Genomic DNA, 27,827 nt, shown 5'->3' with positions numbered 1-27,827 from the left:
GACTTCCAGAGCCAGCTTGCAAATATCTGTAAAGATTTTATGGCGTATTCTCTAGCTCTGGACGAAAGTGTAGATATCACTGGAACAGCGCAGCTTGCCATATTTATTAGAGGTGTTAATAGAGATCTTCAGGTGAGGGAGGAGCTCCTCGATGTAGTAGCCATGAAGAACACTACAACCGGAGGTGATATTTTATGTAGTGTTGAAGAAAGTGTTGAAAATATAGGATTGTCGTGGAATTCTTTAGTTTCAGTGTCTACAGACGGTGCACCAGCGATGACAGGGAAAAAAATCAGGTTTAGTTGCGCTGTTGAAGGAGAAAATGCAAAAACTGACCGTGCCGAATGAAATAAGGGGCGTTCACTGTGTGATCCACCAGGAAAACTTATGGGCAAAGAGTATCACTTTAAAAAATGTGGTGATTGTTGTTGTTCGTACAACACAGGCAATTTAAAAGCTTTCTTGAGGATGTAGAAAGCCAGTATGGTAGCCTGCCTTATGACAGCGAGGTCCGCTGGCTTAGTCGTGGCGAATTATTAAGTCGATTTTTTTGCCTATTAGATGAGATAAATATGTTCATGGAAATAAATAACATGTGTGTTCCTGAATTGAAACAGCCTTCATGGAAATGTGATCTCGCGTTCTTAGCAGATTTAACTAGCCATCTGAATGCTTTGAACATTTCACTACAAGGTAATGATCTGCTAATTACTCATTTCATAGATCGAATACGAGCTTTTAAAATGAAATTGACACTTTGGGTGAGTCAGATGGAAACAGGAAATCTAGCTCATTTTTCTAAATTATCATCATGTTCACAAAGACTGTGAACGTTCTCCTCTCCATATTCAGCGAATATTGAAGAGATTCATCCTGAGCTGCAACTAGAAATTATTGACCTGCAGTGCGACAGAGAATACAGAGACAAATTTCAGAACAAGAAAAACATTTTGGATTCTACAGACACTTCCCTCAGGATAGATTTCCTCGTTTGCACAAACTGGCGGCTACAATAATACCAATGTTCGGTTCCACGTAAGTTTGTGAACAACTGTTCTCTGCAATGAAATGTAACAAGACGCGCCTGAGAAACACATTTTCTGATCGAAATTTAAACTGCACGCTGCGCCTACAATGCACAAGAACAATTACTCCGAACATAGACGCAATTGTAAAGGGCAAAAAGTACAAGATAACCGAGAGTCCCACACTTCAGTGACACCTTTTATTGTGTAACAGTTCACAAATTAATACGAATGTAGAGGCACACACTAAGCTAATAAAATTATGTGGCACGTGTACATTCTCCTTTATTTGTTTCATTTGTCGCAGTAATAATTCGTGAGTGATATCCCTGCAGGTGGCCGCGGCAGCTGTTGTGTGCCCCACGTGACTCTCCCCACTCTCCGCTCTGGTCCGGTAGTGGGGGTAGCGTGCTCGCGCTGCTCCGTGCTCGCGGCTTGCTGCTCTCCGTCTGTGGCGCGCAGCTGCTTACCGTGACCCGGCCACACAAATAGCGAGGTACTGCAAAACAGTCAACATCAGTATATCATGCAGCTAGAAGCACGTATGTTGTGAAGCCCTGATCTAGAAAGAATTAAGTTACGCTGCTGATTTTTTGTTCGTTTGCAGGCACTTGTCTGCAGACGCGATACAGTTGGAAACCCCCGCGCCACAGCAGTGTGGCACGCCGCACAAGAGGACGAAGCTGAATGACGAGTAGAGGGGGTCACGGCCGCACCACACGATTATCCCTGTCTCCGGCTCACCTTGAAGACGTCTTCGCCGGCGACGGTGCGGCGGCGCTCCGGCCGAGGCGAGTGCTGGTTATGATGGGGATGGGGGTGCGCGGGCGGCGCCGCCCCTTGCTGGCCGTCGGCATCCTTGGCGGGCGCCATCGCCTGGAAGATGTGCGCCATCTGCGACACCTTGGAGCCGCCGCCGCCGCCGCCGCCACCGCCGCCCCCGCCGCCCGCGCGGCCCACGGCCGCCCCCGCGCCCCGCTTCTCCTCCATGCCTCCCCGCGCCTGCAACAGCGGCAACCCCACCGTGTCACAACCACACACCGGCACTCCTCTCCGTCTGTGGCGCGCAGCTGCTTACCGTGACCCGGCCACACAAATAGCGAGGTACTGCAAAACAGTCAACATCAGTATATCATGCAGCTAGAAGCTTTCATTATTATTTACAAGATATTACGTAGCAAGATGCACCACAGGACGTTACTTCAGAAACGGCCACAATAACTTCTGGTGTTCCTCAGGAGTCCATTGTTAGCTTGCATCTTTTCCCAATATACATCTACATCTTTTCTCTACATCGCCCAGTAAAAGCATGGGCAGCAGGAAATTTTCCAACCGGGAACAGGCTGTAGTTCAGAAGCTGTGACCGTATCTCCATCCAGAAACTTATATGATACGGTTCATGAGCCCACACGTGGATCCGGCAAACGACAGGAGGCTGATAGAAAGTAAGACGGAAGGAGAAAGATGCTGCGCTAACGAAACAAAAGAACCGAAAGACTGACGCTGCCGAACGTAGGTGGACGTGGTGTTATAGTCGGCGCAAGAGCGGTGGGACATCATCTCCGAGGTAGCGATGAAGGTGGAGGGTGAGAAAGGAAAGGGTAGGAACTATTGATATCAGCGGCATCGGGACCTTATGTGGTATCAGCGGCGACGAGTGAAAAATGTGTGCCGGAGCGGGATCTGCTGCTTATTAGGCAGTTGCGTTAACCGCTGTGCCACCCGGACACACAGTGTTACTCGCAACTGCGTGGACTATCTCGACACGCCTCGTCGATCCACATTTCCACCTACCGGAATCTATCCATAGTCTCTGTCCATGTCCTCCATGCTTCGTATTTTGAGATTCTCTCAGGAGGTCGAACGTAATTAAGTATCCTCCCTGAAGGTGGTGGAGTCTTTGCCCGTGCAAACTAATCAACTATATGAATGTGTGGTGTGTCGTGGGTATACTAGTGAATAAGACTTCGTGACCGCGCTTCTCCTCTGGTTGGCTGTTGCTGAGATAGCTCTTTTGTAAACAACTAGCTGTCAGGCGCTTTGTTATTTTGATCCCACTAATGAATACAACGCGTAATCGTATTGAAGGCTAGCCTGAAGTCTATTAACACGTCATTAAGCAACAGCTGAAGCAGAATTTCATACAATAGTCTTGCGGATCGCAAGCTGATTCTAATTCTAACGCATAACTACAGAGCAGCATCACTTGTCAACTTGACGATGTGTGGTGGACGATGCCCAACGTGCCACAGTACGATTTACTCCCCCCCCCCCCTCTTTCCTGTTACAATCGTGAATGGTCGGAAGCTACGTATAAGGTCTAATTACTCTGATATTTACCACGATGGTCATTTGTCATTTCGCGAGCCGTATATAGGAGTAAGTGGGAAACGCAACGACCTTGCCGCAGTTGATACACCGGTTCCCGTGAGATCACCGAAGTTAAGCGCTGTCGGGCGTGGTCGGCACTTGGATGGGTGACCATCCAGGCCGCCATGCGCTGTTGCCATCTTTCGGGATGCACTCAGCCTCGTGATGCCAATTGAGGAGTTACTCGACCGAATAGTAGCGGCTTCGGTCAAGAATACCATCATAACGACCGGGAAACCGGTGTGTTGACCCCATGCCCCTCCTATCCGCATCATCCTTGAGGATGACACTACGGTCGGATAGTCCCGATGGGCCACTTGTGGCCTGTAGACGGAGTGGTACTCGGAATAGGTCTGACAACTGTTCTTTCGTGGATGAATTACATCTCCTCCTTGTTTGTATGGTCACACCTCTTTGGTTACTGCTACATACTTTACGGTTCCTCATTGTCTACTAGATCATTTGTACACTGTGCATCAACCTGAACGCCTTGATCCATGTCTCTCAGGATGTTATGTAAGGAAAGCGCGAGCAGGGTTCCACATGACCGATGTTCGCGGAATCCATCCTGGTTGGCATGGATGTCGTTTTGTTCAATAAATGGCTCTAAGGGCTCTGAGACTTAACATCTGAGGTCATCAGTCCCCTAGACTTAGAACTACTTAAACCTAACTAACCTAAGGACATCACACAACACCCAGCCATCACGAGGCAGAGAAAATCCCTGACCCCGCCGGGAATCGAACCCGGGCGTGGGAAGCGAGAACGCTACCGCACGACCACGAGATGCGGGCATAGTCACAAGTTTATTTTTGTCATCAGACTACCGGTTTCGGTATATAATGACCGTATAAAACAGATCTGACATTTTCGCGAGCATTGTCCGGCCGACCTAGCCTAGCTGCGCTCCTGTCATTATCGCTGGATAGTTTCCTCAATCGTGTTGCTATTATTTCCCGCGTAGCTTCTTAGAGTAAACAACATATCCCGACGTGCCGAAGTTGTCAACAATACAAGGGTCCACGCAGCGGCCCAAATCGTTGCTTAGCATCAGTTCGAGACGAGGCGACTGGCAAGCAACATTACAGAGTCCGTTCCCCGTCACCAAAATCTTAAGAAACCGAGGAAAGCAGCAAGGGCACAGATCAAGGATAGCAGGCAGAAGGTAAGGCATCAGTTCTGCCAATCTGTGTTATTACATTACATTACATCTGTCGTTTTCCATGGATCCCTTGTAGAGGAGTCTCCGGGATGTGGAAAGGGTCCGAACGCAGGCGTCAAACCGTCGATTCCACCTTTCTGTTGATCAGTAACATAAAATTCTCACAAGCAGAGATCCTTTACACTTGCACTTATAGTCAGGGTAATTCGACAGTCTGTTTAGCAAGGTTTGTCTGAGGCAGATTACGTTGGAGACGCATGAATTTTATAAATATTGTAATTACACCAAATCGAAATACAACAAATTACACATTCTCTTACGAAGTTTCCGTGCCAAATGATTTCTGCATTTCTCGTATGAACACTGTTCGACGAGTGTCTCGCCATGTCGTCTTGAAACACGTTTTCCATGAACATACCAGAATGAAAAATTCTCATATCGTAGCAGAAAAATGGCTAAAAATGCTCTGGGCGCAGTTTGGAAGGTAAAAGAACGAAAGTGGCTTTTCGACTTGCCTTCCAAGACATAAAAAGCGAAAAATCCTGACATCTCGCGCTCTTTTACCTGTTAGCATTAGTGCCTATGCTACGTAATGCAATGCATAGCATCAAGCAAAGTAACATGATACATAATGTCATATCATGTATGATACGACACATGCTAGCATGTTACCCAGCATGGCATATGTCCCGTCGTGCGATATGATACGTGTCATTAAAGTTTAGGATCCAAGCATCCTCAATCACGGATATTTCGTATTACAGATGCACCCGACTCTCTGATACTTCCGATTGTAGTTGCGTCCCACACTCTCTAAGCACATCAATATGTATCTGTCTGTTCTTACACCCCTCACCATGCACGTGACGGCGGATGGGTCTAAAGGAAGTTGAGCTAGGGAAGTAGGGTTAAATCGCAAAAAGCGCGTGTATATAAAGATGTTTTGATTTAAATGTCTTTGAAGCTGCCACGTAATTCGAAGACCTAGTTTCTTTCCTTTACATAACTAACTCTGCCCAGGACACATGTGCGTTTTCATGCTATGATAGGAGCACTATTCATTCTGATTCCCAACTTTTACTCTTCCATAATTTTGACGTCAGACCGCCATAGTTTGGTAACCGATGCAGATTTTTGTGGACTCTGGCAACGACTGATCTAATATAGGTTTTCTTATGTCTTCCGAACCATGTTGCTTATATCGTGAAAACGGATAAATCTTCACGAAACAACAAGCCGACCATTAATTACATGTAGTAGTCCACCTTCTTGCAAAATCTCAACCAATTCGCACTATTTCTTTCAACATATGAGTGGAACAATATGTTTGTTTTTCGCACGTAAAATTCGAATGAATTTAGATTTTTGAAAGCGAGTTTTCAATTTTATTCTTAAGAATACATTTTCTATTTTATTTGATTCACTGTAAACCGTTCCCGCGCATTCACTTAACGAAGAACGAATTTTACGTGCTACATTTAGCTCGACTGCAAATCATCGTATCTTGACAACGGATACGTATTTTTCCATAAAAAATTTCGTTTTGACTTTATTCATTTATCTACCTACGTGCAAAGTTTGAACCGGTTGGTACAAGATTAAAACTACAAACCTCCCAGAAAACTTTTTTTTACGCTTAAAATGCAAACCAAGCTTGATTTTTTTCAAACGGTTAAAACTTATGTTACACCTAGATCCGATACACCAGTGAAACAAATTTCAACCATCAGTCCCGCTCCAGGATGGTGTTAATGTGCCATTATATGGGCTTTAATTTCAAGCCAATTAAAATCTTTTGCAAAAGGAATTAATCGATTCGCACAATTTACCTGGGCACCAGCTCAGATTCGTCGCCCTAACCGCGCTTAATATACTGTAAACATAGGCAAAATAAAACACGTGTTCGAATGGCTATACAAACGGCCGCTGGTCCAGGCTAAACCAAAAACTAGCTCAAATTCGATACGTACACCAGGACTACTCCTCCTCCCCCCCCCCCTCGATTTTGGCAGCAGCTTTTTCAGGAACGTATACTACAGCGCGTAAGAATTCTTAACACTTAAAGACGAATTTCGAACATTGGCCTGTATTTTGTCAGCAAACTAATTTGTCTTTTAACCCACAGGTGTCTTATAAGCGGAATCAAATGTGATCCGAAATAATTGTTTCTTGTTAGGTGTAATTAAATAATTCGGTAATTCGGACGAGCTTTCGCCTTTATGCCAGTGCGGTTTCTGTCCTCCTGGAGCTGCTACTGAGTCGATTCTTCTCGCTGCCACCTTTGGCGATCAAATGATCCTGCGTGCAACAGGCTAGACACTACAGTCGTCGTCCTTCAGTCATGCGTTTCATTTCGGCGATAAACAATTCGTGTCAGTAAGCGTAATTTGTAAATGATCTCTTAGACCATGGTGTACCCCCCTGATTTGAGATAAGCAATAATCATTCACTATACGAAGAGTCTCAGAGCAGTGGCTGACAGGAGTATCCGTATTGATACAAGTCAAAAGGCTATGTATGCCTTCAGAGCATTTTTATAGAACGTATCAATGAATTACAACCATCTCAGATTCAGTGACATTCAGTTATAAACCTTGTTTCTGTGACTTAATTCCGCGTGTGACATCAGCTTCCATTTACCAGTGTACAGCATCACGTGCTGTCTGAAGTTGGCTGAACGATTTATATTTATTAACGTCATATGATTTCCAAAATCAACTGAGTATTTTAATATACCGGAACAGGTCACTTGACTGATGATTTTTACTAATATTTCCATTCTAACTTTTCTTGTTCTTCAGGGTTCCGTACCTCATACGGTAGAAGCGAAACACTTGTAGGATAATTTCTTGTCCTCCTTTGTTAGGACCCTTTTTCGTAAGGAACGATGGTGGCATCAAAATGAAATTTAGTCAGGTATGGCGATCTAAGGTCCCTTGGCGATATAAAAACATCACACTTCTAAGTCAATGCAGTCAAAAGGTACGGCCATATAATCCATGTATTTTGATACTCGCTGACTCATTCATCAAAACCTACGGATGAGCTACCTAAATACATAATTAAGTCGTACGGAACCCTCTGAGAGCGAGTACTATTACTACTTGCACATACCCTTTTTTTCGTGTGTGTGTGTGTGTGTGTGTGTGGCGGGGGGGGGGGAGGGAGGGGGGAGGGGGGGGGGGAGATTCGGGCGTGCCGCCAGGAGCCACTGAACGTCAGGGGCCCTAGGCAAATGCCCTGGTCGCCCCAAACAGAGAGAGAGAACTTTGGTTATAGAGTGATAGTCACTACATAAGAGGAGGAGTTGATTACTGATAGTTTTACTTGTGCGTTTCGTGTAAGAAATATCCTCACGCGCTAGACGATACCTCGCCGAGTATAGATCTACACTGAAGAGCGAAAGAAATTGGTACACCAGCCTAATATCGTGTAGGGTCCCCACGAGCACGCAGAAATGCCGAAACACGACGTGGCATGGACTCCACTAAAGTCTGAAGCAGTGCTGGAGGGAACTGACACCGTGAATCCTGCAGAGCTGTCCATAAATCCGTAAGAGCACGAAGGGGTGGAGATCCCTGAGTAGCACGTTACAAGGAATCGCAGATATGCTAAGTAATGTTCATGTCTGGGGAGTTTGGTAGCCAGCGGAAGAGTGTTCTTGGAGCTACTCCGTAGGAATTCTGGACGTGTGCGGTGTCGCGTTGTCCTGCTGGAATTGCCCAAGTCCGTCTGAATGCACAATGGACAATGGACATGAATGGGAAATCTAGACGTATCAGTGGCCCCATACCACTTCAGCTGCACACGCCTCACACCATACAGAGCCTCCACAAGCTTGAACAGTCCCCTGTTGACATACAGGGTCCTTGTATCCATCCGCTCGATACAATTTGAAACGAGACGCGTGCGAGCAGGCAACATGTTTCCAGTCATCAAAAGTCCAATGTCGATATTGACGGGCCCAGTAGAGGCGTAAAGCTTTGTGTCGTGCAGTCACCAAGAATACACGAGTGGGCCTTCGGCTCCGAAAGCCCATATCGATTACGTTTCCTTGAATGGTTCGTACGCTGTTGATGGCCCAGCATTGGAATCTGCAGCAATTTGCGGCAGGTTGCACTTTTGTCACGTTGAAAAATTTTCAGTAGTCATTGGTCCAGTCCTTCTAGGATCTTTTTGCGGCCGCAGCGATGTCCGAGAGTTGATGATGTACCGGATTCCTGATATTCACAATACAGTCGTGAAATGGTCGTACGGGAAAATCCCCACTTCATTGCTACCTCGGAGATGCTGTGTGCCATCGCTCCTGCGTCGACTATAACACCACTTTCAAACTCACTTAAATCTTGATAACCTGCCATTGTAGCAGCATTAACCGATCTAACTACTGCACCAGGCGTAGCCGACCGCAGCGCTGTATTCTGCCTGTTTACATATCCCTGTATTTGAATACGCATGCCTATACCAGTTTCTTTGAGGTTTCAGTGTAGTAACAGAAACGGTAAGTATGATTATTAGACACACACAAAATAGCTCCACTTGGTATTTCAGCCTGAGCTGTGCCTGGCCTTTGTGAGGGACTCAGCAGTAAAGGGGCCCACCATTTGAAGCCAGTTACTTCAAATGGTCCAAATGACTCTGAGCACTATGGGACTTAACTTCTGAGGTCATCAGTCCCCTAGAACTTAGAAATACTTAAACCTAACTAACCTAAGGACATCACACACATCCATGCCCGAAGCAGGATTCAAACCTGCTACCGTAGCGGTCGCGCTGTTCCAGACTGTAGCGCCTAGAACCGCTCGGCCACGGCTGCCGGCGAAGCCAGTTACTTCTCCAGCGCCTTCGGCTTCCCGCCCTTCTGGCGTTATTTTCTCGCAGTCCTTATCGCTCGACGCAGCCATCTCGAGCGACACCGTTGTTCGGCACTTCTGTCTCCGTGGACGCGGGAATGTGCTCGTCTCCTTGACTTCGAAGCGTTGACAGGTAGGGTAGTTACCTGCGGCGGACTTTTTGAATGGAACCTCTGGCACAGGACAAGCGGACACGTACAGGGCTAGCAGCGTACCGTACGCAGTGTTCAGTTACGGGGGCGGCGGCGTGGGAGCTGATGGACGCGTTCCAGCGAGCGGAGCGCGGACACGCCAATTATACAGGGAAAGTGTCGGCTCGCGTTACCGCCGCGGTTGAGGCCACTCGGCCGGCGCGGCGCCGCGGTGCCAGCCCAGCCATCAGCCGCCTGCACTCGGAATGCGTGGCGCGCTACGTCACCGGCGCCTCCGCTGTCTGCCCGCATTGCGAAACATTAGGCACGGCCAGTAACGTGCCAACTAATATACGAGGGGGGTTGAAAAGTTTGTAGTCTAACAAATAAGGAGTATCAGAAATTTCATAATTGTGGTGAGCGTACTGCAAGACCTTCAGTACACACACCATCAGATTATTTGACTTGTCGCTCTAACGATTTTTTTTTTTTTTTTTTTTTTTTTTTTTTTTGTTTAAGGGCGCTCAACTGCTGAGGTCATTAGCGCCCAGTCACTGTTGTGAGAGCACATGGAATCTGGTAAAACTCAAGGGGATGGGGGGACACCAGAAGGACCTGACAAATATGCAGATAAAATAAGTAAAAAGGTTAAATGTCTTTGGACAAGCCAGTTAAAGTTATAAAACGCAGAATACGAGCAGCTGCTCGAGCGTCATCAGCTAAAACATCCGGTAAAGTAGATGGCAGGGACAGAACACGAAATTGACTAAAACGGGGACACGACAATAAAACATGGCGCACTGTTAACGCCTGACCACAAGGGCACTGCGGGGCTGGGTCACCGGAGAGCAGGTAGCGGTGGCTAAACCGGCAATGCCCAATCCGCAACCTGGTCAGAAGGACCTCCTCTCGCCGAGATGGTCGGGAGGATGTTGTCCAAGCAGTTGGGAGCGGTTTTACTGCCCGGAGCTTGTTTCCTTGGAGGGATGACCAAGCATCCCACCACAACGACACAAGCCTCTTACAGACATCCCCACGAACGTCAGATGACGGGACACAATGGGAGGCTGGCCGAGGCAGGAAGACTGCAGCCTTGGCTGCAGCATCCGCAGCCTCATTCCCAGGCACTCCTACATGTCCGGGAACCCACAGAAAGCTGACAGAACCACCATTATCAGCGAAAGAATGGAGGGACTGCTGTATCCGTTGAATCAAGGAATGGACCGGATAGGGAGCTCCAAGGCTCTGAAGAGCACTGAGTGAGTCAGAGCAGAGTACATACGATGAATGGCGGTGGCGGCGGGCATACTGAACGGCCTGATGGAGAGCAAAAAGCTCGGCCGTAAAGCTGGAACATTGGTCGAGGAGCCGGTATTTAAAGGTGGCGGCCCCGACGACAAAGGCACAGCCGACACCATCGTCAGTTTTGGAGCCATCGGTGTAAATAAAGGTGTGACCGGCAAGTCGAGCACGAAGTTCGACAAACCGTGAGCAATACACTGCAGCCGGAGTACCCTCCTTCGGGAGTGAGCTGAGATCGAGATAAATACGAACCGGAGCCTGGAGCCAAGGTGGTGTCTGGCTCTCACCCTCTCTGAAGGTGGTAGGGAGGGCAAAATCCAGTTGTCGAAGCAGGCGACGGAAGCGGACTCCGGGGGGCAGCAGGGCAGACACATACAACCCGTACTGACGGTCGAGAGAATCGGCGAAGAAGGACTTGTAAGAGGGGTGGTCGGGCATAGACAACAGCCGGCAGGCATACCGACACAGCAGTACGTCGCGCCGGTAGGTCAATGGTAACTCGGCAGCTTCAGCATAAAGACTCTCGACAGGACTAGTGTAGAAGGCTCCGGTCGCAAGACGTATCCCCCTATGGTGGATGGAGTTGAGCCGGCGTAAGAGGGATGGCCGAGCGGACGAGTAGACGAAGCTCCCATAATCCAGCTTCGATCGGACTATGGACCGATACAAGCGAAGCAGGACAGTGCGATCCGCTCCCCAAGATGAACCACTAAGAACTCTGAGGACATTAAGGGAACGTGTACAACGGGCCGCCAAATAAGAGACATGTGGAGACCAACACAGTTTCCTGTCCAACGTGAGCCCTAGAAACTTAGTTGTTTCCACGAATGGGAGAACAACGGGACCGAGATGTAAGGATGGCGGAAGGAACGCTTTATATCGCCAAAAGTTGATACAAACCGTCTTCTCTTCAGAGAACCGGAAACCATTTGCCACGCTCCATGAGTAGAGGCTGTCTAGACAACGCTGAAGGCAGCGCTCCAGGAGGCATGTTCTCTGGGCACTGCAGTAGATCGCGAAGTCATCGACAAAGAGAGAGCCTGAGACATTAGGTGGAATGCAATCCATAATTGGATTGATCGCGATGGCAAAAAGGGCTACGCTCAAGACGGAGGCCTGAGGCACTCCGTTCTCCTGGAGGAAGACGTCGGACAATACGGAACCCACACGTACCCTAAACTTTCAATCTGTTAAAAAGGAATCAATAAAAAGGGGCAGGCGACCGCGTAGGCCCCACCTGTGCATAGTGCGGAGGATACCTCCTCTCCAACAGGTATCATAAGCCTTCTCCAAATCGAAGAACACGGCTACCGTTTGGCGCCTTCGCAAAAAGTTGTTCATGATGAATGTCGACAAGGTCACAAGGTGGTCAACAGCGGAGCGGCGGCGACGAAAGCCGCATTGGACATTAGTAAGTAGCCGTCGAGATTCAAGAATCCAGACTAACCGAGCATTAACCATGCGCTCCATCACCTTACAGACACAGCTTGTAAGAGAAATGGGGCGGTAACTAGAAGGAAGGTGTCTATCCTTCCCGGGTTTGGGTATAGGAACAACGGCGTCACGCCAACGCATGGGGACTTGCCCTTCGGTCCAGACGCGATTGTAGGTGCGAAGAAGGAAGCTTTTGCCCGCCGGAGAAAGGTGTGCCAGCATCTGAACGTGAATGGCATCTGGCCCCGGAGCAGAGGACCGGGACAGTGCAAGCGCACGTTCGAGTTCCCGCATAGTAAAGGGGGCATTATAAGTTTCCAGATTCAGCGAGTGGAAGGAAGGTCGCCGAGCCTCTTCTGCCTCTTTCCTGGGAAGGAAGGCAGGATGGTAATGGGCGGAGCTTGAAACCTCCGCGAAAAAGCGGCCAAAGGCGTTGGAGACAGCCACAGGATCAACAAGGACCTCATTACCTGAGGTCAGGCCAGGTACCGAGGAGTGGGCCTTAAAGCCCGACAGCCGGCGCAGGCTACCCCAAACGACGGAAGAGGGAGTAAAACTGTTAAAAGAGCTGGTGAAAGAGGCCCAACAAGCTTTTTTGCTGTCTTTGATGACTCTACGGCATTGCGCTCGGAGTCGTTTGTATTCAATACAATTCGCCAACGTAGGATGGCGGCGAAAGGTGCGTAAAGCACGTCGTCGAGCACGGATAGCGTCCCTACAAGCCTCGTTCAACCAGGGGACGGAAACGCGACGTGAAGAAGAAGCAGTACGAGGAATGGAACGGTCGGCAGCATTGATGATAACAGCCGTGAGGTATTCGACCTGACTGTCACAACTGGGAAAATCGTGGTCCGGAAAGGTCGCCAGGGAGGAGTAAAGTCCCCAGTCAGCTTTCAGTATGTTCCAGCTCGAAGGACGTGGGGATGGGGTGTGGTGCAGGAGACGAACGACACAGGGGAAGTGGTCGCTCGAATAGGTGTCAGAAAGGACATACCACTCGAACCGACGGGCAAGAGTGGTAGAACAGATCGAGAGGTCCAAGTGGGAGTAGGTATGAGTAGAGTCAGAGAGGAAAGTCGGGGCGCCAGTATTGAGGCAGACCAGATTGAGATGGTTGAAGACATCCGCCAAGAGTGAGCCTCTTGGACAGGATGCAGGAGAGCCCCAAAGGGGATGATGGGCACTGAAGTCGCCAAACAATAAAAACGGCGGGGGAAGGTGAACGATCAGGTGCATCATGTCAGCCCGACTAACAGCAGATGACGGTGGAGTGTAGATGGTACAAACTGAAAAAGTAAAGGCAGAAAGAGTAATGCGGACAGCTATTGCTTGGAGTGGGGTGATCAATGGGATGGGATAGTAATAGACATCGTCCCGAACGAGCAACATGACCCCACCATGAGCTGGGACACCGTCCACAGGGGTGAGGTCATACCGCTCCAAGGTATAGTGGGTAAAGGCAATACGGTCAGTCGGGCGCAACTTGGTTTCCTGCAGACCAAGGACGAGCGGACAGTGCAGGCGGAGGAGCAGTTGTAATTCCTCCCGATTAGATCGAATACCTCTTATGTTCCAATGAAACAACGCCATCGCTAGTCAAAAAGTTGGGGGAACGAGACGGGGGAAGAGCTGGTCACCTCGACGGCCGCGGAGGGCCAGGTTGCGAGGGAACAACGCTACAACCGACGGGAGGCGGATCCGGTTCCATCAACTCGTCGCCAGCTGCGGCCGCTGTCCCTGGTTGTGTAGGAGGGGCAGCATCGTTTGCCGACGAAAGGCCAGCTGAGCGCCTGGCAGCAGAGCGTCCCGGCGAAACTGAGGACGGCCGGGAGCAGCGACTCACGGATGGAGCGTCGGACGAAACGCGCCGCGGTGGAGAGGGGGATAGAAACTACTTCTTGGAGGCCTTCTTGGAAGGCCGAGGAGGCACAGGGATGGTGGGCTGGACCCGAAGAAGGTCCTCACGCGCGGGGTCCGTTTTGGAACGCCGGACCTCAGAAGCTGGGGTCCGGAACGTTTCCACGATGGACGCCTGAGAAGAGGATCGCTTCTCAGGTGGCGTGGGGGCAGGAGGAGGAGGAAGGGTGGCCCCTGGGGCAGAGGGGGTGGGGGCCACGGGGAGGAGGATTTGGAAGGGAGGGATTTGGGAGGCGGAGGCAGAGCCCCCTGATGGGCGGAGGAGGCGGAGGGGGGACAGGATAGGGGTGAGGATACCGCGGAAGGAGTGGACACAACTGAGGCAAACGAAGTGGTCAATGGCACGGGATGGAGGCGGTCATACTTCTTCCTGGCCTCAGAATAAGAGAGCCGATCCAAAGTTTTGATTTCTTGTATCTTCTTCTCCTTCTGATATGCGGGGCAGTCTGAGGATCTAGGCGAGTGGACGCCAGGACAATTAATGCACCGAGGTGGTGGGGTGCATGTATGTTCCTCACGAAGAGGACGTCCACAATCGCCACAAAGGGGCTCAGCCTCACACCGTGACGACATGTGCCCAAAGCGCAAACACCTAAAACAGCGCACAGGAGGCGGGACGTAAGGTCGCACGTCACACCGGTAGCACATCACCTTTACCTTCTCCGGGAGAACGTCCCCTTCGAAGGCGAGGATAAAGGCCCCGGTGTCGATGCGACGGTCTTTGGGGCCGCGCTGGACTCGCCGGACGAAGTGCACGCCTCGGCGCTCCAGGTTGGCTCTGAGCTCCTCATCAGATTGTAGCAGGAGGTCACGATGAAAAATAACCCCCTGCGTTCTATTTAGTGCCAGATGTGGGACAATGGATACTGGGATGTCCCCTAGGCGGTCGCACGCCTGGAGCGCCGCCGACTGTGTGGCGGAGGTGGTCTTGATAAGAACGGACCCTGATCGCATCTTGCTGAGAGCCTCGATTTCCCCGAAGATGTCCTCAATGTGCTGAACAAAGAACATGGGCTTGGAGGTGGCGAATGTCCCCCCATCGGTTCGAGAACAGACCAATTAGCGGGGGAAGTACTTCGCCCCAAGCCGGCGGGCCTGTCCCTCCTCCCAGGGAGTGGCCAAGGGGGAAAGGGCAGGAGAGCCAGAACTAGAAACGGTACCTTTTCTTTTGAAAGACTCGGCCGCAGAGCGACCTGATACGTGTTGACGTTTCATCTGCGAAACGTCCGCCCCGATACCACCCACTCCGACCAGGGGCTCTCCCCACGGGCGCCACCCAGCCGCAGCAAGGGCCACCTGGCAGGATGACCATTGCCGGGAGTCCTGATGCCCCAAGGAGACGGGCATCTACTCCTTGGCCGACGTGGGGAGGGTGCAGCTCAGGTATAAGCAGTACGATCCCTGTGTTGTCAGGGGGCTACAACCTAGAGGGTACATGACGACCCCACCACAACGGGCTGGCTACCGTGCTGGATTTCTGGTGCCATGGAAAGTCCATCATGATCGTTGGTGCAGATGGAGATGCACTATGGGCGTAACTTGGACAACCCATCAGGCGTTTAGGCCCAATTTGAGGAATAGTGGGTATGGTTACAACGCCGGTGCAATGCTGAGTGCCAAGGTCTTAGTGCACTTAGGACCAGTGGTACACCACATAAGGTGTCCTTCCCCAAAAGGCTCGTACTTCTGTGGAATTTGGAAAAATGGAGGTCAAACCCTAATGGGGACCATCACATTAAGGCCAAAATGTTTGAGACTCCTTTTAGTCGCCTCTTACGACAGGCAGGAATACCGCGGGCCTATTCTAACCCCCGAACCCGAAGGGGGGGGCTCTAACGAGGTAGGCGAGTGTCAGCAATATATCTCGTGGTCTTATCGTGGAGTGTTTATCTTCTGCCGTTAGGTCAGACGATAGAAATGCCACGTGCACGCTTAGAGTAGCAGATTGACGGTGACCAACTTTAAACAGGAGTTGATTAATTTTCACACACATTTATTAATATAATAACAAGCATAAAATTACTTAACTTGGTTCTGGATGCTATTTACAATTGACAATCTAAAGTTCCTTTGGTATTGGTACGTTAGTCTTATTCTCACGTATATGTCTGATACTTGACAAAAGTGTCTATACATTCATCTTCATGGCTATGTACAGGAATATGGTAATCTTATTAGGCGCAGACAGAAACTTGACTATAGACTGGTGCAGACAAATGCAGACTGACTAATCGGAGGTCTGTAAACTCGTTATAATACCTCGCGCGTTCATGTATCACTGCGCGAGTGTGATCCGCAAAGAGAAAAGGTTCTACGTTAACAGCAATCTCATTGGCTGCGTTACATATTAATATGCGGATCGGCGAAAGCAGAATTTGGTCAGTCTCTATGGCAGCGGCATCTCTTAGTGCGGAGACGGACGAGCGCTGCGCCTGCTGTTGTGCTTAGCGGGGCGCGATCTAGTGGGAAAGTTGTGTACGCGCTGACTACGCGGAACTATGTACACAACAATACCACCAATTTATTTTTCAATATAATAGTGGTGTACACTAATACACTTGCGGGCACGCTCAGGTAACTTCTGCAAACCATATTTCGAGTCCAACCAAGCGTTCACGGTATCAATCACAGGATCATCATTGTCTAATCGTCGTTCTTTGACGTCGTCTTTTAGGTTTGGGAAATGAAAAAAAGTCTGATGGAGCCAAATCTGGAGAATATGGCGGATGACTTAACAATTCGAAGCCGCAGTCACGAAGAGTTTCCAACGTTGCTAGGGCTTTGTCCTGATGCAAAAGAACTCCGTGCGCTGATTTTCCGCGCCTTTTTTTCTTTTATCACTTCTCTCAAACGGCGCAGGAGGGTTCAATAGTATGATGCATTGATAGTTACGCCCTTTGGCATGTAATCCACCATAATTACCCTTCTGCATCCCAGAAGACCGATGCCATCACCTTACCTGCTGATTTTTGCTCCCAGAATTCTTTTAGGGGCGGGGGATGAAGAATGTTTCCATTGTGTGACTTGTTTTGTGTCAGGGTCAAAGTGGTGAACCCACGTTTCGTCCACTGTCACACACCTTGCAAGAAAGCAATCTTCATGCGCTTCAAAGTAGCAAACGATTTCTTCACAATATTTCACATGCATTCTCTGATCTGCATTCAAGTCTTTCGGGACCCACCGAGATTAAACTTTCCGCATTTCCAAAATATCCACAACAATGTCATGAGCACGCCCATGGGAGATTCCAAATGTGGTTTCAATGTGCTGCAACGGTGTTCGACGCTCCTGCAAAATCGTCTCGTGAACTGCAATCACTGTTTCATCAGTGGCAACGTGACAGGCCTTCCGCTCCTTGACGCATCTTCCACACTCGTTCTTCCGCTTTTGAAGTCTGACACCCATTTTTTCACTGTTGCATAAGACCGAGCACCGCCCTTAAGCGTATTCCGCATGTCCTCTGCAATTTCTTGGGCGTCATTCCTTTCAAGTGAAGATATTCAATCACAGCGCGGCTCTTGATTCTCTCGATATTCGCCATTTTGCTTACATTACACTATACAACGCATCCTAGCGGCAAAACTAACGAAGATGGAGCCGCGAAATTTGACTTGCATACCCACAAAGGGTCACCATAAAAGTAGGTGGTGGTGGTGATGCGAGACATTACGGTAACTATTTCGGACTAGAAACTTTTCGACCGCCCCTCGTATGTAAAATCTTTCGTGCGAACATTATAGCGGGGAGAGAGAGAGAGAGAGAGAGAGAGAGAGAGAGAGAGAGAGAGAGAGAGAGAGAGAGGGGGGGGGGGGAGGGGGGGGGACTCTTTTCTACAATGTGTGGCGTCAGTATGTAACTTCTCTCACCTGCCTTCTGACTGGCTTCATGCGCTCCATCAAGAGTTCTCTCCTTTGCCAGCCTCTCCATCTTCCGACGTCATTAAATGTTTCATATATATATTCCGGTTTTTACTGTATCTCGCACATTAAGCAAGTGGTAATTTAAAATTCGTAGTTGTACGACGAATGTGAAGGAGTATCCAGAATGAGATTTTCACTCTGCAGCGGAGTGTGCGCTGATATGAAACTTCCTGGCAGATTAAAACTGTGTGCCCGACCGAGACTCGAACTCGGGACCTTTGCCTTTCGCGGGCAAGTGCTCTACCAACTGAGCTACCGAAGCACGACTCACGCCCGGTCTCACAGCTTTACTTCTGCCAGTATCTCGTCTCCTACCTTCCAAACGTCTCCTACCTTCCAAACTTTACAGAAGCTCTCCTGCGCAGGAGAGCTTCTGTAAAGTTTGGAAGGTAGGAGACGAGATACTGGCAGAAGTAAAGCTGTGAGACCGGGCGTGAGTCGTGCTTCGGTAGCTCAGTTGGTAGAGCACTTGCCCGCGAAAGGCAAAGTTCCCGAGTTCGAGTCTCGGTCGGGCACACAGTTTTAATCTGCCAGGAAGTTTCGTGAAGGAGTATGTTTATCTTGTCGTCTAAATTACTCTGCATGAAGAGGTGGTATGATCTGTGAAGAATAGTTGAAGTCTATCCTCTCTCTCGCTCTCAGTGTCGTAAATAAGACGTGCCTTTTCCATACTTAAAAGTAATTTGTAGACTATACAAATGGTTATTGTAAAGCGTGCCTCCATTTTTCCAACTCTGAGTGACAAATTTCTCGGTGGGCCAAGTCATATTCACGACAGAAAATCATAATAATTGAACGATATAGTTAACAGTGACGACGACTGTAGGTGTTTATCGCAGGTTGGCGGTAAAATGTTTCAAATTAAGATTCTGTACTGGTCTGTTCCACATAAAAAGCATCTTTACAACAGGTACTTAACTTTTTATGAAACGAACACCTGTCTAGGAGTGCAGCAACGCAGAAAAATTTGCATTTAGTTTTTCAATATTATTTTAACCCGATATTACAGAAGTTCCAACTCCCCACTAATAATATTCTACAGCTCTTGCTCTGTCCAGTATCTTAGTACTTATCCCTTTGTACCATAAGAAACTTCCCATCGTCTTGTCCCTTCTACCAATTAAAGGTTTCCAGATATTCCTCTCCTTCACAAATGTGCGGCGAATCACCCCATTTTACATCTTATCAGCTCACTTAATTTAAAGCACCCTCCTGTAACACCTTCTACTACCACTCGGCGAGCCACCTTACGGTATGTGGCGGAGGGTACCTTGTCTATCACTTCCCTTTTTCCAGCTCCAGACCCAAGTATTTGGCCGGATGAATGAATGCCAGTAATTCTCCGTGACACCTCGGATCTCTACTTTTATCTTCATGGTCTTTTCGCGTGATATACGCAAGCGCAAGCAGTGTGTTGGTTGCCTCTTCTAGAAACGTAGCCACTCTTAACTTTATCTGTAGAGGACATCACGATGTAGAACGCCTCACTTGCAGCGTCTGCAACTGAAGTTGGCTGAACATTTCCGCGACTTTCGCGCTGGCTGAAGGAGCCTGTGACGAAACGCGCTGCTTTTCTTTGGATCTTCTCTACTTCCTCTAACAGCCCTATCTGGTACTGACCCCAGCAATATTCGAATACTTGACAGTAGAGGGTTTTGTAAGCTACCTTCTCTCTGAGTGAACGACACTTCCCGACGGTTTTCCCAATGAACCTCAGACTCGTATACGGCTCATCTGGTTTTATGTGGTCGTTACACTTTAAACCGCTCCGTACGCATACTGATTTATATTTAATGGATTGGACTGCTTCCAGTGACTGTTCTGCTATCGCGTAACCGTACAATAACGGGTCTTTCTGCTTATTATGAGCAATACGCTGCATGTGTGTATATTGAAGATCAACTGCCATTCCCTGCACCAAAAGCCGACCCTCTGCAGGTCTTCCTGTATTTTTCTACAATTTTCTAGCGTTCTGACTTCTCTGTACGCAACAGCATCATCCACGGGGCATCCGACGTTATCTACTAGTCATTTATATGTATTGCGAAAAGTCACGAGCACCATATCTTTCCAGGAGCTTTTCCTAGTCTAAATCTCTACGTATCTGAATTTGAGCAGCCTTTTTTTTTTTTTACAGAAAGAAATTTTCCCAGTTTAATCGTTGCTACTTTCCCTGCATTCGACCTTCCTTCCCATTCTTTCCACTTCCGGCACAGCACTCTCATCCACCTGTTTAAGAGCCTCTTGTCCAGGAATACCATTTGCTATTCTACACGCCCACCTTTTGCGCAGACCACTAACCTCTGTGTTCGCTTGTTGTGCATGTTCTGGCTATCAGCTGGCACCCTACTAGCATATTAGTTCCCTTGTTCGCCTCATTTCCCGCACTGCCTCTTCAGTGCACTGATAAGAGGGAGAGATTATCTCTTTATCCTGATAGCTGATACCACACCGCGGTGTAAACGGTGTACCACTACTACCAGGCTGTTCGATAACCATCCATCGCTGACCAAGTCACCGCAGTGAAGTAAGTGGTCTGTAAGTGCCAGCATGTTGTGTGCAATCACCGTAGTAACCTAGGTTGACGTGGAAACTTGACTGAAAGGCCGAAAAGAGCTATGTTTGACCACGACACTACCACGAATGAAGTTGAACAATTTATAGGTGCATGAACATGGTGGAGACCCAACAGTAAACCAACTGCAGCCACTTAACAGCGCGTAAGAAGAAACCCTAAGCGGCAGGGGTGGGACACACGTGCCAAGGACAATCCGTTTCAAGCCTGACAAGATAGCTGCCGCCAGCCTCCTTGCTCACTATGAATGACAGCCTCCAAGATGTTGCCTAAAACAGAGGAGTCTTTGTCCTATGACATTTACTCCAAAATAATGGGTTGGAAGTTAAAACTGGGACAAGGAAAAAACTGGACTTGCCCGAGCAAGGCAGGATAAAATAACTTTTATGTGCTAGTAGATCTAGCGATGTTTCTTCTTGGTCCTGGCTCTTGGCACCCCATCTATGATGCATTGCCAATCCCGGGGCGTTAAGATCGGATGGGAATTAATCAGAGCTAGGTCATTTTTAGATACGACGTTGTGCAGGTTTGCAGGTGCCCAACCAAAGTCATATGGTTGGTGGGGAAGACGAGGTTTGGGAACATCAGGAAGGGTAAAAGGGTATGGATGGTAGAGGTACGGATATGTACCATCTCGCAGCGACTCCGCTGGCATGTCCATCACCAGCTTAGCCGCTCTCGGGCTGTCCGGCAGCGGCAGGTGGCCATGTTCGCCATGTTTGGCAGCTTCCTCTCGGACCATAGCAGTGACAGCAGCAACTTGTGCTGCCTCTTCTTCTTCTGGCTGCTGTACTACCTCCTACTTTTCCTCGACAACCTTTCCAGCAACCTGCGTTTCAGCGTCGGCCAGAGAGGCGGTCGTCTGAGTTTCTGCATCTACCCCCTTCCTAATGGGGGTCGGCGCCTCTTCCTTGCGAGTCGCAAGGGCCAACGCCTCCGTCAGTTGCCACACCTGTTGCCTCTTCCAATTTCGCCCTGTGGGACGCCCTCTCCTCCGCGGCGGCGGATTTAAGGGCAACGGCTTCGTCCGTGGCTTTCTGTAGCGATTAGCAGAAACTATCGTAGTCGCCTTCTTCCTTGGATAGGGGGGGGGGGGGGGGGGCGCTTGTCTTGTTGGGCCACTTCTCCAGGTTTAGCGGCCTCAGTCGTCTTATTCCGCCTCTGCTTGCTCCAACTCTCTATGTAGCTGCAACGACGATGGTTTGCAGCGTGTGCGCCGCCGCAGTTGACGCACTTCGGAGCGGCATCTCGCGGCTTATTACAGTCTTGTATATATCATGTGCCTCCGTACGCGACCGTATTGCTGCAGGACTTTGCTACATGGCCAAGCTATTGGCATTTGTAGCACTGCTGGGTCTTCATCTTCTTCTCGCTATTATTTCCGCTTCGCATTTCGTCGGCCAAGTGCTCCAGTAGGACGGTGAGAAGGCGAGATTTTTACTTTCCCTTGGCTTCGCCACCCTCGCCATGTCCAGCCATGTCTGCGACGTAGAACAGCGACATCGACAGCGACAAAGTTAACTGCAGCGAGTCCAGCAGCGGTCTCGTGCCGCCAGCGAGTGCAGGTCCATCTTTATACCTGTTTTCGTGCGAACCCTGCGAAGAGAACTCCATACAATGCACTTTTGGGGTCGTGTACCACGCAAAAGGCCTCTCCTCACAGCTGCGCGTAAATAATCACGTCTTCAGTGGGCCAGTAGCTGGCGCGGGACGTGCAGTGCAGTCCGCAGCCATTTTGCCTTCGTTCAAATGACATTAACAGTGAAGTGCACCGACGCCTGTGGTGAGGATTTAGGTCAGCCTAGAGATGGCACTGTAACGTTCTGAGGGTGCTTTCCTTACCATAACTTTGGCCCACTCGTTCAGGTTAACATTTATTTCGTCATTCTGGGTGATTACGTGTTGCTCTTCTTTTACCTTTTCCTGATGAGCATGCTGTGAACACTCCGGTCTTCCAGATGACAGCAGCCGTGTTAACAGGTTCTACACGAATACGTTCTCCATTTGTCCAACACCAAATTACACACCCCATCACGTGCCTCGAGTGCCTTATCAACCACCCGGTCTTAACCCCATGGAAAACAGGACTATGTGGAATAGCGGGTGAAACGTAGAAACCCATCCCCGCAGTCCGGTGGCTCTACGAGATCTCATCAAGAACGAGTGGTTTCCGCTGGTTACGGCACACATGAAGAAACTCGAATATCCTTCTCAATGTATTGAAGTCATTCTCGGGCTAAAATGGAAAATAAATAAGTGTCGGAAGACCTGAGTCAGCATATAAAGTCAAAACAATCTAATTTCACTGTTAAACGCAAACGAGAAAGTGGATAGATGGAAACAACAAACTGAAGGCGTCTACAAGGAGGAACTGTCTGATGACGCGGCAGAAGAAGAAACTGTAGTCGGTATGGAAGACAAAGGATATCCAGTATTACAATCAGAATTTAATTTAGTTTTCGGAGACTTTGGATCAAATGACGCAGAAAAGATAGATAACATTCCATTGGAATTTCTGAAATCATTGGGGAATTGGCATCGAAACGACTATACAAGGTGTTGTGCACAACCTATGCGTCTTGAGAGTTACCATCACACTGTCAGAATAATATCAACACAACGAAGAGGATACTACGGTCAGACAAGTGTAACAAACATGGCACAATCAACTTAACAGCTCACGTATCCAAGTTGGTGACAAGAATAGTATATAAAAGAGTGGAAGAGAAAATTGAGAATGTTAGATGACTATCAGTTTGGCCTTCGGACAGGTGATGGCGCCAGAGAGGCATTTCTGACGTTGCGGCTGAAGAAAAATCAAGACACATTCATAGGATTTGTAGACCTGGAGAAAGAGTTTGACAATGTAAAATGGTGCAAGATCTTCGGAATTATGAAAAAATGGGGGTCAGCTACAGGGAATGACGATTAATATACAATATACAGAAGAACCAAGAAGGAATAAGACTGGAAGACCAAGAACGAAGTGCTCGGATTAAGAAGGGTGTAAGATAGAGATGTAGTCTCTCGCCGCTACTGTTCGACCCATACATCGAAGCAGCAATGACGGAAGTAATACATGTTCAAGAGTGGGATTATGATTCTTTGTTAATGATAAGATTCGCTGATGACACTGCTACTCTCAGTGAAACTGTAGAAGAATTACAGGGCGGGTAGAATAGAATGAACAGTCTAAGGAGTACGGAATGTGGACTGGGAGTAAACCTAAGAAAGATGAAAGTAATGAGGAGTAGCAGGAACGAGAATAGCGACCAATTTTGCATCAAAATCGATGACCACGAATTGGCGGAAACCCACATTGTGCACGAAGCAAAGAGGAAATAAAACGCAGATTAGCAGAGAACGACTGAAGTTTGCTAGTATGAAACATACGCCTTAATCTGGGGAAGATATTTCTGAGAATGAACGTTTGGACCACAGCACTACGCGGGGCAACAGGAAAAGAAGAGAATCGAAGCTTTTCAGATACGCTGTAAATGTATGCCGAAAATTAGGTGCAGTGATTAGCGAATGAGGAAGTTATCCGTAAAATCGCCGAAGAAAGGAACGCATGATAAACACTAACAGGAAGAGACAGGATAATGGGAAATGTGCTAAGGCATCAGGGGATAACTTCCACGGTACTGACCCGTTCGTAGTCTACTTTCACTTCTCCCTTTCAGTCCACGACACAGAACTTTTGAGAGTGTGTGCCAGCAGAAAGCCTGCTCCTGCTCTGACTATCGTCGCGTAATGTAAAATTCGGTTCACTACGTGGCAAGCACTGTAACTGTTTAAATTTGCAATAGGAAAGTACACATCACTTTGTGCATTCTGTCCCAGAGCCTCCGCTGTGGTTTCCACGAGAGGATTCTTCAAGGTATTACGACCATTTTGTTGTGACGGTTGACTCAGCAATGTATGACAGAGAGCAGCTGTGAATACACCTGTATGGTTTCGTGACCCGCTTCACAGCTTTCTCCAACACTGCTCTTGTTGTTTCTGTATCTGCATTCTTCAGCGGCCACAAGTGCCTAGCGGAGCAAGGGTTTACATTTTTCAGCTATCTTATCACCACTTGTGAACGCAAGTTTCTACTGATTTCAAGATGTGAAGGAACTGCATCACGTCAGTTCCCACGAAATAAAATGGACGAGGCAAGCGTCATATAGCATGAAGAAGCAAATGTTTCTCAAAATGCAGTTGGAGGAAACTGTGCAGCGTCAAGCTGTGGGTCAATCATCGCTGGTGCATCCTCTACGCGTATCAACTCTGCTGGCACACTTGGCATGTTTTCTACTAGATTGGCCAAATGGTTTCATATTGGACGTCCGTCGTCGTCTTCAGAGGGCTTGTATCGACCGAGGTACAGAGTGATAGCAACGGCGGCGGTTCGAATCTCCGTCCGGCAACCCAGATTTAGGATTCCCGTGCTTTTCCTAAGTCACTTTAGCCTTTGTAAAGGACACGGCTGAATTCTTTTCCTGTCCTTGTCCAGTGTGATGATATGCTCCATCTCTACGGATGCCGTCGCCGACTGTCCGTCCAGTAAAAGTTTCTGTAAATAGAGCAACCTCCCAGGTGCAGTTTTCTTCGCAGGCTGACTGCTTGCCTCAATACCAATGCGCAGTCTGTTACGTAACTGATATCACAGAATATGGGAGAATGAATAGAACTAATATTTTCAACTGCCAAATGCTTTGCTATTTTTTACACAAAAGAGCAATGAAACATTTTAAAAGGCCTTACAAAACCTAACGTTACAAAATCGAGTGGTTTCTGCGAATAGTTTCTGGTTCATAAAAAGAATCAATAAAGAGGAAATAAAACAGAAGCTGTAAATTATACTGTATCTACAAAAGATTTTTAAATACTTTTTCCCTACGGATGTTAGAACACAGTGGCTGTGTCGTGTCATACAGGTTCTATCAAAAAGAATCACCCAATTTAAAAAAATCGTAGCTATTATGTTATTTGAGATATGTCCGTGAACAACGTACTGTTGGAAAGAGCAAAGTCTTGAGTTTTACATGGATCCCGCTAGGTAGCAGCACTTTTGGGCAGTTTCACGGAAAAACGTGTATGGCTAATTTTTCTTTGTCGAGAACACTATTACAGGTAGCACATACGAGTATTTCGATATGCTTGAGAACTTTCTTTTCCCACAGATGGGGACCGATTCGAACGACTTCACTTACCAACATGATGGAGCACCGCCACACAGGCATCTGCAAGTGCGGGAATTTTTGAATCAAAGAATTACTCAAAGATGGATCGGTCGCACTGGACCAAACGAGTCAGCCTTAAATTACTGACCTCCAAGGTCACCGGACCTGACATTATTTATTGTGGAGGTTTATAAAAGGCTGTTTATGTGCCTCCGTTACCAACAACAGTGAGTGAAATGGGACATCGCATAACAGCAGCTTCCGAATCTGTAACTCAAGACATGCTCGCTGCTGTTTGGGAACAACCTGAATACCGCATTGACATATGCCGTGCATCTCAAGGAGCGCATATTGAACACCTATTAAAAGGTATGAAAAAAAACTAAGTTTCCAGTTCATTAAAAAACAAAATTCGTTGCATATGCTTATTACCTTCAGACAAACGAGCGTGCCAAATCGGATAATTCTTTTTCACACACCCAGTACTGTAAAACGCATTGCAGCAAATACTCGCTACTCATATTAACAAAATTATTTTATTGTCCTTTACGAGAGTCGGTTGTTTTCACTCCGATTTACAGAAAATGGCCAGTGTAATGAAGCTCAGATCTGTGTTTTGGACATCCAATTTGCAACACAACTTCACTACACTGGCAAGACACGCAAATTTGCAGCCATTTCCTGCATCGAAGATTTGTTTTCATAATTTTTTACAACTAGTTTATATAACCTCATACGTATTTTTAACGATGACTTGTGCGAAACACACGGCGGACGTAGTTTGCTGTTGTGACACTATAAATCGACTTGTGATAAAAATATACTCCACACAGTCAAATGGAGGTTTCGAAAGTTATGTTAATTGTGTTTGGTTTCTCATGAATGGTTGTGCAGTGTACCTGTTGTAAATAGAAGATGTAGGGAAATATTGAATGCCTCCAAGCAGATTCATGACACCATCAAAATCTGGATCTTTAAGCACTTACCGAAATCCAAAATTCTTGTAACATCAGTCACAGCCATTCCCACGAATCACACAGAGTGGCTTTACTAACTCACAACAAGACAGTCACCTTCGAAACCAGACTAAATCTCTTATTGCGCTACGGATCAGTCACTACAGCCTACATTCCAAAAATGTAATATAAAACCTAAATAAATATTGTCTGCGTTATCGTCTCTCTCTGTGCCCTTATGACATCAAACGCCACAACTTTGCTACAAAACCCCTTCAGTCCACGCGACTGTATTATTAAAATCCGAGTAACAGTAAAGTTGGTGGCTCGTATGATTGACGCGTTCTACGAAGTTCTCCCATCCCACTTGGGTACAACGCAGACAAGGTTTATACTATCATGTGAAACCGCCAGAAAAGTCTTTTGGGCCGTTGTTCAGCTCGCACGCCACATTGGCTTGAAAGTGTGTTATGTCGTCAAAGCGTTGACCCTTTATGTGAATTTCTGCACTGTGTCGTTTTGTGGTAGGCTGGTATTGGTAACATCTAGCCTCGTCGCCCGTGATGATTTTTCCCACAAAATAATTGCCCGCGCTCTGCATTCCAATCAAGCCGCGGCTCGCTCCACGTGTCTGCGTTTTTCTTCAGGCGTCCAGGCGTGCGGGACAGACTTTGCACGCATTACCCTCTTCTTCAATACATTCTTCAAAATGTATTGAAAAGCTGATCTAGAGGTGCCGAGTTCGTCACTCCAGCGTAATTTGTCGTTTGTGGCATGACATTACGGCCGGGCGTTATCTTCTTAACACTGTCTGCTCACAACTGACTGTCGGTTGCTAATCTGTTGTCTGTAGTAATTTACAGCTATTTGTTCAAGCTACCACCGTCTCTACTGTGCTGACGTCGCTTGTATCAATCTCGGATGTTACTGGACAAATATCACTTCCAGTAGGGACACGTTCAACCGGCTAAAGATGGAACAAGATACACTCAAGCGCCACAGAAACTGGTATAG

At 47.9% G+C, this 27,827-nt stretch overlaps 1 protein-coding gene and 1 long non-coding RNA gene across 2 annotated transcripts in view; both read right to left on the bottom strand.

The window, feature by feature from the left end:
• LOC126252635 (uncharacterized) overlaps positions 1 to 1,919 on the bottom strand; it is a 204,952-nt gene extending 203,033 nt beyond the window's left edge. The window contains 1 exon segment of the mRNA XM_049953538.1: positions 1,770 to 1,919. Coding sequence (XP_049809495.1) covers positions 1,770 to 1,919 — 150 coding nt within the window.
• Positions 1,920 to 1,992: 73 nt separating this feature from the next.
• The window catches only part of LOC126253373 (uncharacterized), a 677,982-nt gene continuing 652,147 nt past the window's right edge, over positions 1,993 to 27,827 (bottom strand). The window contains exon 4 of the long non-coding RNA XR_007545948.1: positions 1,993 to 2,027. This is a non-coding gene — a long non-coding RNA (uncharacterized LOC126253373). The remainder of the gene's footprint in view (positions 2,028 to 27,827) is intronic.

Source organism: Schistocerca nitens, chromosome 4 (genome assembly GCF_023898315.1).
Source record: "Schistocerca nitens isolate TAMUIC-IGC-003100 chromosome 4, iqSchNite1.1, whole genome shotgun sequence".
NCBI lineage: Eukaryota > Metazoa > Arthropoda > Insecta > Orthoptera > Acrididae > Schistocerca > Schistocerca nitens.
Note: the sequence above shows the minus strand (reverse complement) of the source record. Positions and strands in the feature narration are given on the sequence as shown.